General features: G+C 44.0%; 2 protein-coding genes across 2 annotated transcripts; one reads left to right on the top strand and one right to left on the bottom strand.

The window, feature by feature from the left end:
* The first annotated feature begins 731 nt into the window (after nt 1-731).
* Nucleotides 732-5,173, top strand: LOC109463493. Its single transcript, XM_019760328.1, has 5 exons — nt 732-746; nt 1,168-1,356; nt 3,591-3,763; nt 4,179-4,321; nt 4,980-5,173. Exons 1-5 carry the CDS (start codon nt 732-734, stop codon nt 5,171-5,173), a joined length of 714 nt encoding a protein of 237 aa, XP_019615887.1.
* A 1,007-nt stretch (nt 5,174-6,180) lies between these two features.
* On the bottom strand, nt 6,181-16,005 carry LOC109463535 (cytochrome c oxidase subunit 5B, mitochondrial-like). Its single transcript, XM_019760376.1, has 5 exons — nt 15,839-16,005; nt 9,525-9,598; nt 8,944-9,043; nt 8,205-8,287; nt 6,181-7,150 (listed from the first exon to the last, which is right to left on the bottom strand). Exons 1-5 carry the CDS (start codon nt 15,933-15,935, stop codon nt 7,106-7,108), a joined length of 399 nt encoding a protein of 132 aa, XP_019615935.1. The 5' UTR covers nt 15,936-16,005; the 3' UTR covers nt 6,181-7,105.
* Nucleotides 16,006-16,373: the final 368 nt, after the last annotated feature.

Below are 16,373 nucleotides of genomic sequence, written 5' to 3'. Positions count from 1 at the left end.
GAAAAGGGACAGGAACAAGAAGGCCCGGGAACAAACCAACCTGTTTAAGGCACAGATGAAGGTAATGAATTGAATCTAACCGTTACTTCCTCTCCCCAAATCCTATCCTCATGCTAAATATGATCGTGATTCATCATTGCCTTCTCGAGTTATGATGTTGACACACACACGTGCAGTAATACCCCCATTCCACTAAGACGGCGCTCTCGCGGCGCTCTCTCCGCGACCTGAAATCGGCCAGAGCGCGGAGAGAGCACCAAGGTCGCTATGGGAGCGCCATGAGAGCGCGATGAGCGCCGTCACCTCGGCGACTGCATGGATGCGGTTCATACCATGGACGTGAGAGCGCCAAGGACGACGATGCAACAATGAGCGCCGTGAGAGCGCGGAGAGAGCGCCATGAGAGCGCACAATGGCCAAACCATGCCATTAATTCAGCTATATATTATATAGATTGAAAACATAGCGGTTTTCTTCTACACAACCAGGATTGTTTCTTACCTTGATGTACGTCTCGCCGCAATATGAAAACTATTTTTGTATACCAGGTAAACCAGCTGCAGACGGAGCTCTTGCGGAAAGTGAAGGAACTGCAGGAGGTGCAGAAGAGAAACGCGGACCTGTCCCAACTCCTGGAGGACGAGAAGCCCAACATCAAACTGACGTATTACCAGGTAAGGGACCGATCAGGCGATGAACAGGGGGATGGGAGGAACGGGACCGATCAGGCGATGAACGGGGTGGACGTATTACCAGGCAAGGGACCGATCAAGCAATGAACATGGGGATGGAAGGTACGGGACCGATCATACGATAAACGGGGTGGACGTATTACCAGGCAAGGGACCGATCAAGCAATGAACATGGGGATGGGAGGTACGGGACAGATCAAGCGATGAACATGGGGATGGAAGGGTTGGGACCGACCAGCAGGACGTGTCCATACTCCAGGACGGGACGAATGAATGACAAATACACCTGTACCTGATCGGCAACGCAACGTCAATAATCTCAGGTTTGCGTAACAAACAGGTAACGACCGGTTGTTGTTGTTTTAGACGCCTAAAGACACTTACACGCTCACTTCTTGTTGTCTTAGACGCTGAAAGAGCTGCGTATGCAGGTGAAGACCCTGTTGTTGTTTAGTTGTTGTTGTTGTTGTTCCAGACGCTGAAAGAGCTGCGTGTGCAGGTGAAGTCCCTGCAGACCGACACGGACCAGGCGCGGTGGCGGGCGGACGAGCTCTCCCGGCGGGCGGAGGCGGCGGAGTGGACCGCCCAGACGGCGGCCAAGCTGCGGGAGGAGGCCGAGAAGGAGCGCGAGCAGGCCGTGCAGGAGAGGGACACGCTCTTTAAGGTTAGTCTCTACCAGCTAACATCTGTGTCCATAATATCACCTTGGTCCATAATATCGCCACCTTGAGAAATAGTGTGCTTAAAGATATTTTTACTGCAACATACCCTAGGTATGTACATTTGATGTGTGAAGGAGTGCATACCAAACGTATGCTGCGATAAAAAATTAAGCACACTACTAGTATTTCTCAAGGTGGGGATATTATGGACCCTGGTAATATTATTGACACAGATGTTATATATAGGAGAATAGTTGTCAGGGGAGTTTGGCCGCCTTGTAGGTTTGACCGGCCGCGCAGGGAATGGAGAAGGAGCGAGAACAGGCCGTGCAGGAGAGGGACACGCTCTTTAAGGTCGGTGGGATGGTGGGCTTCTGTGGTTCCCAGTTTTTGTTGTCCTTGTCAAATATCTCGTTAGACGTGGTCTCTTAAATAATGCTGGTTTGCGGTTCGGTTCTAGCCTGGTTACCAAACCTATTATATAGCTCCCGAGTCCTACAGCCTCTCCGCAAAACCGACCTTAACCCTTAAGAGCGTGTTCGGGACTATGATAATTGCGGAGAGGATGTAGGACACTAGTTCAGTTCAGAGCCAGCTCAGCTAGTGTCTCTAGGTGGTATTTAAAACTCTTCGGGTGCCTTCTACAGACCGGAGTATACTCCATCAGTGACAATTAAATCTAGCTCGTGGCAAGGATCATGTTTGAAAGATTATGATGACTGGAGACCGATTTAACTGTCTTAGCGCTTAGTCTAGCTGTTTTCATAAGACAATCAGAGAGAATTGTTTGCGCCTTCTAGGCCCTTTTTGTGAGTACAGGAGGCGCTTTTCAATTGGCAAAATGTACACAGTACTTAGTCTCTACCAGACTAACTACGCTGGCTTAGTTATATAGAAGAATAAGAGGGCGTCAAGAACAAACCAGGGCAGGTACATGTAACTATTTGCTGAAATAACCGGGTCCCGGCCATGCACACACCTGTAACAGGAGGGGGGGGGTATAGGCGCTACCAACTGACCCTGCCGATGGGTCCAGATCTTTTGGCAGAGTCGGTAGGAACGTTGGGTTTGAATCTGGTGCTCGGCAGGTCGACCGATCCCGGAACGTCCGAAAAGGCTAGGGAGGTAACGCCTCTCCAGCGTCACGGTTGACCGCCATGCTGCGGGCCGCCCGGCTCTGTTGGTTCAGTTGTCCCCGCCTTTGTCGTCCCTTTGTCCCCGCGCTGTTCTACACGGTCATACATCAGCGAGTGTAAACTTTGGGCCGGGAAACAGACATACAGGGTGTGCCGCAAACAACACTCGCTACACAGCAACATTCGCTACACTCACAGAACTCGCTACAGAGAACTCGCTACAGAGAACTCGCTACACAACACTCGCTACACGGCAACATTCGCTTCACAACACTCGCTACATTTGCTACAACACTAGTCGCTACTCAACATTCGCTACACAACATTTGCGACACAACACTCGCTACACAACACCTGCTACACGGAACTCTCAACACAACATTTGCTACACAACACTCACTACACAACTCTCTCTACACAATGTGCGCTACACAACATTCGCTACACAACGTTCGCTACACGACATTCGCTACACATTACACCTGCTACACAGAACTCGCTACACAACATTCGCTACACAACTTACATTACACAACATTCGCTACAAAACAATTTCGCTACACAACACTTGCTACACAACACTCTCAGAACCTGTAGTTAATGTTTAATGAGGAGTCCTCTCAAAATCGTTCCGTAAATATAATGTTCTCCATGGCCTTTATAATGAAAATCATGGTGACGCAAAACAGGCAACTACTTTCGCCATGCCCGCTCCTTCCATCAACATTCGCTGCCTGACAACAGCGTGCTTGAATGAATACACAGTGCAGACCGGCCCAGTGTCCCGCTATGTACATCGGACTGTTGGATCCTGTGCTGTGACTTAAAACTACCCTGTACACTACTCTCCATGCAGAGGTTAGGGTTTTGGTTTATTCTTGGCATGTTTACGCGTGAAAAAAGATACCAGTACAATAAAACAAAGTCACTGAGAAAAAAGCCTAAGAACACGCCAAAATAAGCCAGAACCCAAACTTCTGCTTCGAGAGTACATGTACCTGTACACCTGCGCCGTGTAAGTTGTACAAATAGCCCGTGCATGTACCCCTCCTGTGTTGTACAACAGATGTAGCCTATACCCTTCCGTATTGTACCACTAGATTCTGCAGAACTACCGCGGCCAGAACGGCGTGATCGACCTGAAGATAAAGCGGATGGCGGAGCGGACGTGCGACCGGACCGTACAGACCTACATCCGGTCCTGCATGAGCTGCATCCGCGAGGGCAACGTGGCCGCCATTCTGCAGGGCAGCGACAGGTGTCCACATGCGGGGTAAGACGGGTGTGTGTGTGTGTGTGTGTGTGTGTGTGTGTGTGTGTGTGTGTGTGTGTGTGTGTGTGTGTGTGTGTGTGTACGTGTGTGTGTGTGTTTGTGTGGATGTGTGTGTGTCTCAGTGTGTGTGTGTGTCTCAGTGTGTGTGTGTGTGTGTGTGTGTGTGTGCTTGTGTGGGTGTCAGTGTTCTTGGGTGTCTCAGTGTGTCACGGTCTCAGTGTGTGCGTTTTATAGTTTGTGTGCCAGTGCGTATGTGTCTCAGTGTGTATACTTGAGTGTGCGTGCGTGTGTTGAAGTGCCTGAACTATTCTATGCATGTCTCTGTGTGTGTGTGTTTTGTTTGTGTGTCGGTGCTACTACTAACTCAGAGTCTGTGTTGATGACGAACTGTTTTGACGAGAGTGTGTTTTAACAGGAACATCGGCGTGTCCCAGGCGAACCTGGTTGGCGGGAACGCCGTCCTGCAGCCGAGCCGGCAGCCGTCCTGGGCGAACAACTCGGGAGCCAGCCGGCCCGCCACAACCACAACACCCTCCGGCACAGACACGCAGGACAGGGGTACGGTACTCTCTCCCTTCTACTACACACACACAGGACAGGGGTATACGGTACTCTCTCCATCCTACTACACACACACAGGACAGGGGTACAGTACTCTCTCCCTCCTACTACACACACACAGGACAGGGGTACAGTACTGTCTCCCTCCTACTACACACACACAGGACAGGGGTACAGTACTCTCTCCCTCCTACTACACACACACAGGACAGGGGTACAGTACTCTCTCCCTCCTACTACACACACACAGGACAGGGGTACCTTCGACGTAGCTTTAGCAGCACCATAGTTGTAGTATTACTAGTTTTTGCTGACATTCTACTTATTTTATATTGTACCGTGCACCTATTCCCAAAAATGAATTTCGTGGTGTCAATGTGTGGTGTAGCGGCAGAGTGCTCGCCTCGGAACCAAGAGGTGCCGAGTTCGAGTCCTGACGCATGCAACTGATGTTGTGCCCTTGGGAAAGTCACTTTACACGACTTTCCTCACTTAGCTCTAATGAAAATGAGTATTGTCCTGTTCCGTATTTGTCCTCTATCTGCGTCGGTGACGGCATAAAATAAGTGATAAAACTTGAGTTTACCGTCACCATGTCTAGTCATTAAATGTTGCAATAAAAAAAGTGAATTTTGAGTCCTGTTTTCCCCTCCAGACTTGGTGCCGTTCGAGTCCCGTGCTGTTGTGCAGGCGCGCACAGCTGAGAGACTAGGCTGGGGACAGGACTGGGCTCGCGTGGACAGGCCCATGCCTCAGACAGGCAACATGCAGGACAGCAGGACAGCAAGGGTCATCTTCCGCAGGCCTGCATCAGCCTCAAACACAGGCACACCGGCTAGGCTCAAATAGCCTGGCACACCGGCACGGCTCAAATAGCCCGGCACACAGGCACGGCTCAAATAGCCTGGTACACAGGCAACATGCAGGACAGCAAGGGTCATCTTCCGCAGGCCCGCATCAGCCTCAAACACAGGCACTCAGGCACGGCTCAAATAGCCTGGCACACAGGCATGGCTCAAATAGCCTGGCACACAGGCACGGCTCAAATAGCCTGGCACACAGGCATGGCTCAAATAGCCTGGCACACAGGCACGGCTCAAATAGCCTGGCACACAGGCACGGCTCAAATAGCCCGGCACACAGACACTCCCGCACGGCTCAAATAGCCTGGCACACAGGCAACATGCAGGACAGCAAGGCGCACAGGGTCATCTTCCGCAGGCCGCATCAGCAACGTACTCGAAGAAGGGAACAGCATAACAACTTGTAACGAAAAATACCTGCACTAACTTAAGATCTTCTGCAATGCATTGACAGGAATTCGGCAGGGGAACATTACATCTAGGAGGCATGAACTGTTTTGTAACTAATGGAAAATGAATGTAATATAAATAGACAACGCTTTGTCCATGGGTGGGTGCTTCTTATTTTAGTTAATGTCCTCAATACAGTTGATGTCTTATGTACAGTTGGTCGAGTGGTTATTTCAAGCTACGTGTATGTGTGTGCAAATGAGTGTATGTAGAGGCACATGAGTGTATGTACAGGCACGAGTGTGTTCATGCATGTATGTGGGTGCATACGTATGTGAAGCGCACAAATGTTTGTGCGTTCCTGTGTGTATGCATGTGAGCACACTCTTTTGAGCACGCTCGTGTGAGCATGTGTGTGTGTGTGTGTGTAAAGAACGTATTTGTGTGCATGTGCGTCCCTGTGCGTGCGTCCCTGTGCGCACCTTTGCAACTAAACTCTCATTGTTGAATGGTAGAATGACATGAAGCTTAAGATTGACACCAAAAGAACAACCAATAATGAATACAACAAAAGAAAAACTTCGAGGTATGAACACAGAAAAGTTGTTGATTTAAGGATGATTTATTTACTGGCTGTGCAGGACGACAGCCACCGTAAGGATCACAACTCTGATAACAGCGGATAAAACTTCTACACTCGGCACAACAAATAATCTTCCACACTGGGATTTATATGGGGTTTTAGAGATAGAGGTACATTTTTTCTCTGTTTCAATTTACAAACACAAGTTTGTCTTGTTCATAACAACCACCCTTCTCAAAACTAGAGACCGTACGTGCTTGTTTTTGCCTTGTCTGCCACGACATAATCGGAGTACGTTTATTATTAGGTTGTTTATGACATTAAACAACTGTATGGCTTACGTATAGGGTAAGTCTCTGACAGGCACATCGAATATCACGTTTGTCAGAAATCAGTTGTCTGTGCTCAGGATGACAGATGTAACGGCGTATTCTGAGGCACAACAGAAAGAAGTTTTCTTCTCGCCTCAAAACTATAGTTCCATACACACTGAATCATCAGGCACCATGTCATTACAGATATGTTGTTAAATTCTGTAGATAAACCTGCAAAGTTTCCCAGAGTTTTTAAGATTTAGAGCTCGGCCAAACAGGGTAACACTTAGGTTCAATTTTCCTGAGTATTGTACTGTATATCTTAGTTGCAGACATCTAAAGCCAGACTGAATTTGGAGCAAACTTTTGCAACCGATTCATGTTAGAAATTTTAAGTATCGTCATCATAGGCTGTACGTAAAGAATTAATCCGGGATGTTTTCCTTAGGTGCTATTATACAGTCACCATATTGTGCTTTTGGTTTGTAGTTGTAACACTAATAAGAGACAACTGGTAACTCTTAGTTCCAGTCTCACAGACTAGTGACCTGTACAGTGGTCTAGCTGAAAGGGTCGTTGTCATGGTTACCAAGGATGCAGACACGCTATTGGTGCAGGTGGGGGTCAGGGGTCAGTGGTGAGCCTCCGCAGCACCTGGAGGGGTGACTCCCTGCAGCTGTGGGGGGGAGTGTGTACATGTTAGGGACAGTTCACTAACACACATGGAGGGATGGCTTCCTCACAGATAAACATCAGCTGGTCTAGGCCTAGGAAAAAAAATGTTGTGTTTCCTGTTTCAGTCCTGAAAAAATTATGGTTGGTAGGTAGGGATTATCTTTTTTTTTTAGACTTCAGTGATATCTATATAAGGGTCCAACTTATACAATACAGTTGAACCAAGTAAAACTTGCATGAGGACACTTTTATTTTCAATGTCAATGTTAAAAAACCAATTGTACAACGTTTTATCACTCAGGTGTCAGATCATGGAGCTAGAAAAGGTTGATCAGCTCAAAAACTTGCAGAGGTCCACCCCCAAAAAAGTCTAGGGCGGCAGTTTTTTCTAGGGTCGGTCGGGAAACAGGAAACGTAATTTTTTTCCTAGGCCTATCCAGGCTAGTAATGAACATTTCTACAGTTCTGTACTGAAAGCAAAAGGATACACAAAAGCAGATTTTGTTTAAAGTTAAAACTTTATATCCAGCATAAAGTTCTCTCACCTTGAGCTTTTGACCAGTCACTCTGGCCTTCCTCAGTAGACTGACCCAGTGTTGACGTCACACTTCATACTCGAAGAAGCCACGTGACAAGCCTCACTGGGTCAGTCTACTGAGGAAGACCAGACTGACTGGTTGAAAGCTCTAGGTGAGAGAACATTTTGTGTTGGATCAAAAGTTTTAACTATTAAACTTTTAACTATTAAAAGTTTTAAATATTAAACTACCAACACAGATTCCTTGATTTTCGTGTTTTTGACCTTTGAATGGCTGGGACTTTGAGTATAGGACTATGACTCTGTTTTGACACATCAGACTCTTATGTTTACTGTATGTTGTCCACTCTTGTCTTACTGTATGTAACAATGTCTTGTGTAATTTTGCTGGCCCCCCTTGGAAAACAGCTAATGTAAGCTGAATGGGGCTACCCAGCCATCTTATGATGAAATAAATAAATAAATAGATGAACATTTGTGATAGTAAAAGCGGATTAAGTGTTTGAGAGAGTTGTACCTGAAACCAGTGTCCACATTCACAGCGCTGGGCGTCCCCCTTCTCTAGCCACATCCACTGGATGTATGTGGCGTCTTCTTCACCTGTAGCAGAACAACAAATAAAAACCAATAATAAAAGACATTGCTTATCAACCATTATCTTGTATTGGAGGGATTTGGAGCTTAGCCCTTGTCCTGCTGGCATTCCTGGCACAATATTTTTCAATAATTTCATGTCTTAATTAGAGTATAGACCCCCAAGTTTTTTTGCTCTGCAGTGGCATAGTTACTTCCACATTCGTTGCGTTTCGCTGCGGTGTGATGCGTTGCACGAGAAATACCCCCAAATCGTACCGATACGGGGTGTTATATAGATGGTACTGTATGTGCAGAACAACAATTGTTGTGCTCCGCAGGACAAGGATTAAAAGTTGTACAGTAGAAGCCAAAAAAACCTAAAAGTCAAAAACCAAGTCCGGACTTATTACCCCAAAAAAAAAACATTTCACATACCCCTTTTCTTTCCAAACCAACTAAAACCTTCCATAGATTGCAAAATGTTATGTTATGTGGCCAAAGTTTTGCCCTAACAACATTGCAAGGTTGCCAACATGCAATTTTGTATATGCCATGGGCTAAGGTCCAGATTTACGAGCTCGTAACTGAACCTAAACCTCTGGACTTGAATCCGGACCTGAACCTAAATGTGGGTTTAGGTACACAGCACTACGGCCCAGGTATGATATAAAACTACTTACAGACACAGCCGACGAGGCGGCGCTCATAAATGGAGGGCACCATGCAGGGACTGTCTCTTGTTCCGGGAGGGGTTGTGTTGATTTCCATACTAAAAGGGTCCTAAAAGACAGAAACATGATGAGGTCAGGAATCTGATTAACAAGGAACTTTGAAACTTTCTTTAGAATAGCCATTAGCCAAAGGGTCCACCGCTAGTCTTCCTGGCATTCATACAGAAAAAAAAACTTCCATATACATACAGTTGACAGAATCATTATACAATATCTACAAGGTATTTACAAAATTACAATACATAAAACAGTTATTTAAAAACACACAGGTGCTAGTGGAAATGTTCATACAAACTGCTCTTAAAGAAATCTCATCGATTGTGTGGATTGCACAACAAGTAGCTGGTCATTATGTCCTGTAATAAATACAGTATAGTAGTCATTGACAGTAATTCACTTAGCAAAAGTTCACGGTATGAGAAAAATGAACATGTTCACGGAACTATATTATATTCACGGTGCACAGCTCCAAATATGGGTGCACTAAGGTGCACAAGCCCTGAAATATGATATGGAAATCCCTAACTTACCGCAATGCCAGCTTTCTTCGCGTCCAACTCTCTCTTCTCCAGACCAGTGGCCTGTTCATCATCCGTGGGGACACCTGAAGTAACACAATCCACAAGGAAACATCAATGTACTAAAACAAATTTCAATTCAATTCAATTTATTCATTTAACCAGTAATTACAGCTCAAGCCATTTTGGCCTGCTTTTCAGGTAATCCTGGATACACATAAAAATACATACAACAAATACACAGTACATAAACTATTACTAAATACAACATCCTAAATTTATATAGATGTTTGTATAAAAACAACTTGTAACAAAACATTTATTACTTGTGACAATACACACTACAGGTTAAAATGCCAACATTCATTAAAAGTACTAATCAAAAATTGACATGACCTCCTTGACATGACAATCAAACAAAACTATCATTTATATCACGTGAAGCCTTGGAACATACACAATATCTAACTTTTCATGAGAAAATTTGCCATGTTGGAGTTTATTGTATGCTTGTTACGTCAATGTGCTCCTGTCAACTACAACTATAAACAGGCACAATCACGGTATGTCCTCTACGATTTATTAACTGTATTGTATGCATAGAAAATCAGAAAAGACATACAGACGAACAAATATTTCTATCATTAGTGCCAACCCATGCCAATTTGTGAGGCTGTTATAATGTGTGCATCACCAATTATGTTCCACGGATTGGTAATTATATGTTGACATAACTTTGACAAAGTTGAACGACCAGTTTCAAATAAAATCACCTCGCAGTAAGATTATCTCCTTTTGTTTGTTGGTGCGACTAACAGTATAATTACTACAAAATAATTAAAACAGAATGAGATGTCCCTAACATGAGCTCAGGAGAAAGGTTCTCCCACTGCGTGATAGATGAAAGTGATTTATCACCTTAAGGCACGCAATCGTAAAGGTTTCGGTCATAATAATTTCCAATAGTCCGTGACTTTGACCGCTATGCAGGGACACAAGTGTTGTTATAAAACTGCTCCAAAACAGCTAATTTATGATACGCCAGAGTAGGAGAGTATTTGTTCTGAGCCATAGTGTGGATAGTAGATGATTAAAACAAAGACTTCGTGGCTTGCCATTAGTAGTTTTTAAAGCGTGGCGTCTTTACAAAACGCCGGTACGGGTGTGAATAGTAACGATCCAAGATGTGTGACGCGCCGGATTGAGTACTTAGAATGCTCCATACAAAAAGTCGTAGAAAGGTCACGGTACGTCAAATGAGACCATACAATGTATCTCCGTAATCAGAAAGGTACAGAGAACCTTGTGTAGTTCAAACAATGACTTCAACTTATACTGGATCCACGGATTAACGCGTCAAAGTTCGCCCTTACTCAGAATTTAGGCGGTTTCCGCCATGTTGTTTTTGACTGAAATACGCACCACATGGGGGTTTCGTGGCACCCGGTTGCGCATCTGTTTCCGGGTCACACCAGGGGTCACACTATCGAGTACACTGTCAGACGACGTGGTAGCAGAACACAGTTTTCGCCCTATGGGGATTTCTATAGTTAAGGACCCCAAGATGACTCACTTCGACGCGGTAAGAATTATAGCAGGGTGCACTTCACAAATACGAAAATCGAATATGTTTCAGAAGAAGGTACAAACTACAAGATATCTAGAAACGAACAAATCCTGTCGGCGTATCTGCTCGTAACGTACACTTTGAAATCGCCTCCTACGGACGTGACCTGAACTGCAGCCGACTCACCCGGAAAGCCAGTTGCGCAATACGGCGCATTTATACACGAACTGCAAAACCTTCACAATTCAAATCACACAGTCTCAAACCCGATACATTCCTACACCACACAGCATAATTTACATCTGGCTGACGCTCTTATCAGTCTTTCTACCCAGCCTTCAAGAATATTCGCTGCACTACTTTCTAATACTGTGACCTGCTACCACGTGGAGGCAAATTCTCCGTCATAAATATGTGAACATACAGTCTAAACAGTTAATAAGTTGAAAGTGTATAATACCTTTGAAAGTGTGTAATACCTTTGACACAGTTTTAAACGGAAAGCTCTCCCTTATAACTGCGTAGAATACACAATCTAAATAGTGTAGACTTGAAGTGTGTAATACCATTGACAATGTTTTCGGACGTTTCCTCTATAAAATTAGTGCGAGACTATACAGTCCAAACAGTGTACTTTGAAAGTGTGTCACACGATTGACACAGGTCAAGTTGGAAGGCAAGTTCTCCGTCATAATTGCTTGCATGTACAGTGTAAAATGAAAATGATGAGTTTTCTTTGACCTGAGTAGTGGCGGGATAAAATATGTGAACATACAGTCTAAACAGTGAATTGTTGGAAAGTGTGTCATACCTTTGACACGGAAAAGTCCAGCCTCATAGCTGCGTGATATACAGTCGAAACTTCTAAACAATACATACATTGCTTTGCCATTGTGTCATACCATTGACACAGTTTTGGACGGAAAAGTATTTCAATCACAAGTAGGTAAACAATGGAAAGAAAAATATGCTTTTAAAGCGTGTTATACGATTGACACAGTTGTCAGACGGTAAAGTTTTCCGTCAAAAGTGCGTGTGTATACAGTCTAAACTATGTCAAACCATTGACACAGTTTTAAGACGGAAAAGTACTGTGTCATAACTGCGTGATTATACAATCTAAATAGTGTACACTTTAAGTATGTCATACCATATGCATCGACAATGTTTTAGGACGGAAAACTGTTCCTCTATAAAATGAGTGCGCTACTATGCAGTCCAACTTTGACAGTGTGTCATACGGATTGACACAGTTTTTGGAAGGCAAGTTCTCCATCATAATTGCGTGCATGAACAGTCTAAACAGTGAATACCTTTTTTTATTGAAACATATAATGACAAAACGCGGTGGCGACACACTCAACTTAAACTTATATTATATAATAATTGTGAATACCTTGACAGGATGTCATATCATTGAAACATTTTTTGGCCGGAAAAGTTTTCCGTCATAAGTATGTGAACATACTGTATAAACAGTGAAGAACACAGTTTTTAAACGGAAAAGTCTTCCGTCATAACTGCGTGGATATATACAGTCGAAACAATGCATACTTTGCTTTGACATTGTGTCATGCCATTGGCACAGTTTTAGACGTATAGGTTTAAAAACTATACATTTATTTTTATTAAAAAGTGTGTCATACGATTGACACAGTTTTTGGAAGGCAAGTTCTCCGTCATAATTGCTTGCATGAACAATCTAAACAGTGAATGCCTTCAAGTTGACAGGATGCCATATCATTGACACGATTTTCGGATTGAAAAGATTTCCGCCATAAGTATATGTGAACAGACAGTCTAACAGTGAAGACTTTGAAAGTGTGTCATGGCGGAAAAGTCCTCCGTCGTAACTGTATGGATATACAGTTGAAACAGAGCATACTTTGCTTTGACATTGCATCATACCATTGACACAGTTTTGGGACGGAAAGCTCTCCGTCAATATATTCGATATCTTAGTGAATATACAGTCAAAACAGTGTATACCTTGATATTTTGTCGAACCATTGACACAATTTTCCGGCATAAAACTTTTTCTTCATAAGTGCATAACTATATAATATAAACATTGTATAGCGGTACTTTGGCAGTGTGTCATACTATTGACACAGTTTTCGGGTGGAAACGTTTTCCGTCATCAGTGGGTGAATATACAGTCTAAACAGTATATATTTTGCCAATGTGCCATACCATTGACAAAGATTTCAGACGGAAAATGTTTCCGTCATAAGTGGGTGAATATACTTTAAACAGTATTTACATTGACAGTGTGTCATACCATTGACAGTTTGACACAGTTTTCAGACGGAAAATGTTTCCATCATTTCCATCATCAGGTTAGCCAGGGTTAGCATACTGTCAAACAGTGTATACTTTGAAGTGTGTCATACAGCTGAATATGCACAATGTTGTTTTTTTTTCGTCCCCTGTGCGCTGGAGGATGTGCAGCCGAAGTTGAACGTGCCCCTTGAATATTGGCGCCCGCGAAGTTCTGTGGTTCTGTAACGTTATAGTCGGCTGCACAGAATTTGAAGGACAGGTCGGCACTTAGAGTGCATCCTGGATACGGACCTACTCTATCCCAAAGAGATCGCACCTCAGAGCGCATCCTCGATACGGACTTACTCTACCAAGAAGACGTCGCACTTAGAGCGCATCCAGGATACGGACTTGCTCTATCTAAAGAGGACGGTCCCAGCAAGTTAAGATATACCGCAAACCCACACCGCAATAGCAGTTCAAACTTGTTTCATAATGACTTTTACCAACAAAGATAAACTTACAAGAGAAGGTTTAAATTCTGTTGTCTAAGGCGCTATATCATTCGTATTTCACCTGTGTCATTGGAATGATATAGCCTTGAACAACAGAATTTCCATGATGGTTATTGGAATGACATATCTGCCGTCTTAGGGCTATGTCATTCCTATGACACAGGTAAAATATCTGCCGTCTTAGGGCTATGTCATTCCTATGACACAGGTAAAATATCTGCCGTCTTAGGGCTATGTCATTCCTATGACACAGGTAAAATATCTGCCGTCTTAGGGCTATGTCATTCCTATGACACAGGTAAAATATCTGCCGTCTTAGGGCTATGTCATTCCTATGACACAGGTAAAATATCTGCCGTCTTAGGGCTATGTCATTCCTATGACACAGGTAAAATATCTGCCGTCTTAGGGCTATGTCATTCCTATGACACAGGTAAAATATTTGCCGTCTTAGGGCTATGTCATTCCTATGACTCAGGTAAAATAACTGCCGTCTTAGGGCTATGTCACTCCTATGACACAGGTAAAAAATTTTCCGTCTTAAGGCTATATAATTTCTATGACACAGGTAAAATATTTGCCGTCTTAGGGCTATGTCATTCCTATGACACAGGTAAAATATCTGCCGTCTTAGGGCTATGTCATTCCTATGACACAGGTAAAATATCTGCCGTCTTAGGGCTATGTCATTCCTATGACACAGGTAAAAAATTTTCCGTGTTAAGGCTATATAATTTCTATGACACAGGTAAAATATCTGCCGTCTTAAGGCTATGTCATTCCTGTGACTCAGGTAAAATATCTGCCGGCTATGTCATTCCTATGACACAGGTGGAAATTCTGCTGTTCAGGGCTATATCATTCCAATGGCTCAGGTGACATATATTTGCCATGTTAAGGCTATGTCATTCCTATGACACAGGTGGGAATTCTCTTGTTCAGGGCTATATCATTCAAGTGACACAGGTGAAAAATCTACCGTCTTTATTTGTCAAGCAATTTTTACATGTATGTAGACATTCTAGCATTGTTCCATTTAAAGATATATGTAGTCCAAAGTTACAATTACCCCATAACTGAAATTGTCGTGAACGAAAATGAACTACATTAGAACTTACATACGTGCGCACAGCAAAACAGATTGTCTGTAAGACAACTTACGGTATGTTTCGTTAGAAACATGAATGATATGTCCCGGTCAGAATGGTTAGGGTGAACAGGGTGTAACGTGAAGTTCGAAGAAACAATTAGTATGGTTAAACTGAGTGATCCTGATAGAACAACTATTAGAGGTAAGGCTTACATGTTACCTTGCAATAAAGAATAAAATATATAACGTTAGTAATACTACGCTGTGTATGCCGTATTGCCCAACGTACCAACCCGACCGCGGGTTTAATCGCCCGACAGCCGCATGTGGCCGTTACACTTTTTGTGTAACGGGGGCCGTTCGAGTTTCTATGAAACATTTGGAAGCATGTGTGATAACAAAAGAGACTCCGGGCCGTACCGTTACACTGGCCAGAACATCCGTATCGGACGCAATCGCCGTCCAACTATAAGCACACATACGCGTATTAGCAGCTGTTAGGGGGCGTGGTTTGACCCGGAAGTAGACTGGACAGCGGTCGTCTGAAAACCCCCATGCAGACCGCAAAACACAGAAAAACCACGCCAAAATGAGTACTTAGAAGGTCAACTTTGACGGGACATATCTCGTCTTCCAGTGATTTTTGAATTTCCAACTGACCCATACACTGTTGTCTGACTCGTTGACATCACGGGGACACATAAACCAGCCTCATTTGACGTATCGTGACCTTACTACGACGTTTTGTATGGAGCATTCTAAGTACTCAATCCGGCGCGTCACAGATGGAGACATGCCGCCATGACGGCGGGGGGAGCCTTCACGTGAGCACAAAATTCGCACCTTGTTACAGAGTTTAGCGACAAAATGCCGCAACAGAAATGTTCCCTACCTCCGACTGCCATGTGCCGGACGCCAGTGGCGGCTGGAGGGACCACCGCACGGCGGACAGAAGAGAAAATCTGACGACAAAGCAACCTTGAGGCCATCCTGGAGCAGCAAAGAACTGAACAAGGTCACAACTCCCGGCATGCAGCGCGCGACAAAAGGTCAACACGGGTCAACACCGCAGCAAAACGACAAACAGATATCACCAGGTATATTCCCGATGAGCTTCCCACGAGAGGTTGATAAATATTATCAACTAAATTTACCGTTGAATACCTTTCAATACTTGGCATGCATGAAACTCATTCTTTTGCCCCCAAAGAGATCAGCTCCCAAATACGATACGTTTGGATGTGGTGTAAAAGGTTACTCTCCAAGCAGAGGTTTGGTTTGGCCAAAACCCAAACCTCTGCTTTGAGAGTAGAGGCATAAAATTCCCTGGTTCTACCAAAGCTTGTCATGGTAAAAAGTTAGAGTAGATTTTAATTTCTGTTCTAACGTAACTTTATATATCAAGTTCCATGTAATGAAAGTTCTAA

Source organism: Branchiostoma belcheri, unplaced genomic scaffold (assembly GCF_001625305.1).
Source record: "Branchiostoma belcheri isolate BF01 breed outbred unplaced genomic scaffold, Haploidv18h27 scaffold127, whole genome shotgun sequence".
Classification (NCBI taxonomy): Eukaryota; Metazoa; Chordata; class Leptocardii; order Amphioxiformes; family Branchiostomatidae; genus Branchiostoma; species Branchiostoma belcheri.
Note: the sequence above shows the minus strand (reverse complement) of the source record. Positions and strands in the feature narration are given on the sequence as shown.

Excerpts from the sequence above, each read along its gene's own strand:
- LOC109463493 (XM_019760328.1), top strand. Across the intron at positions 1,357-3,590 it reads AGAGGGACACGCTCTTTAAG|ATTCTGCAGAACTACCGCGG; the intron begins GTTAGTCTCTAC and ends TTGTACCACTAG. Across the intron at positions 4,322-4,979 it reads CACAGACACGCAGGACAGGG|ACTTGGTGCCGTTCGAGTCC; the intron begins GTACGGTACTCT and ends TTTCCCCTCCAG.
- LOC109463535 (XM_019760376.1), bottom strand. The coding sequence starts at position 15,935 with ATGGCCTCAAGGTTGCTTTGTCGTCAGATTTTCTCTTCTGTCCGCCGT. Across the intron at positions 9,044-9,524 it reads CGAAGAAAGCTGGCATTGCG|GACCCTTTTAGTATGGAAAT; the intron begins GTAAGTTAGGGA and ends TCTGTCTTTTAG. Across the intron at positions 7,151-8,204 it reads AATGTGGACACTGGTTTCAG|CTGCAGGGAGTCACCCCTCC; the intron begins GTACAACTCTCT and ends TCCCCCCCACAG.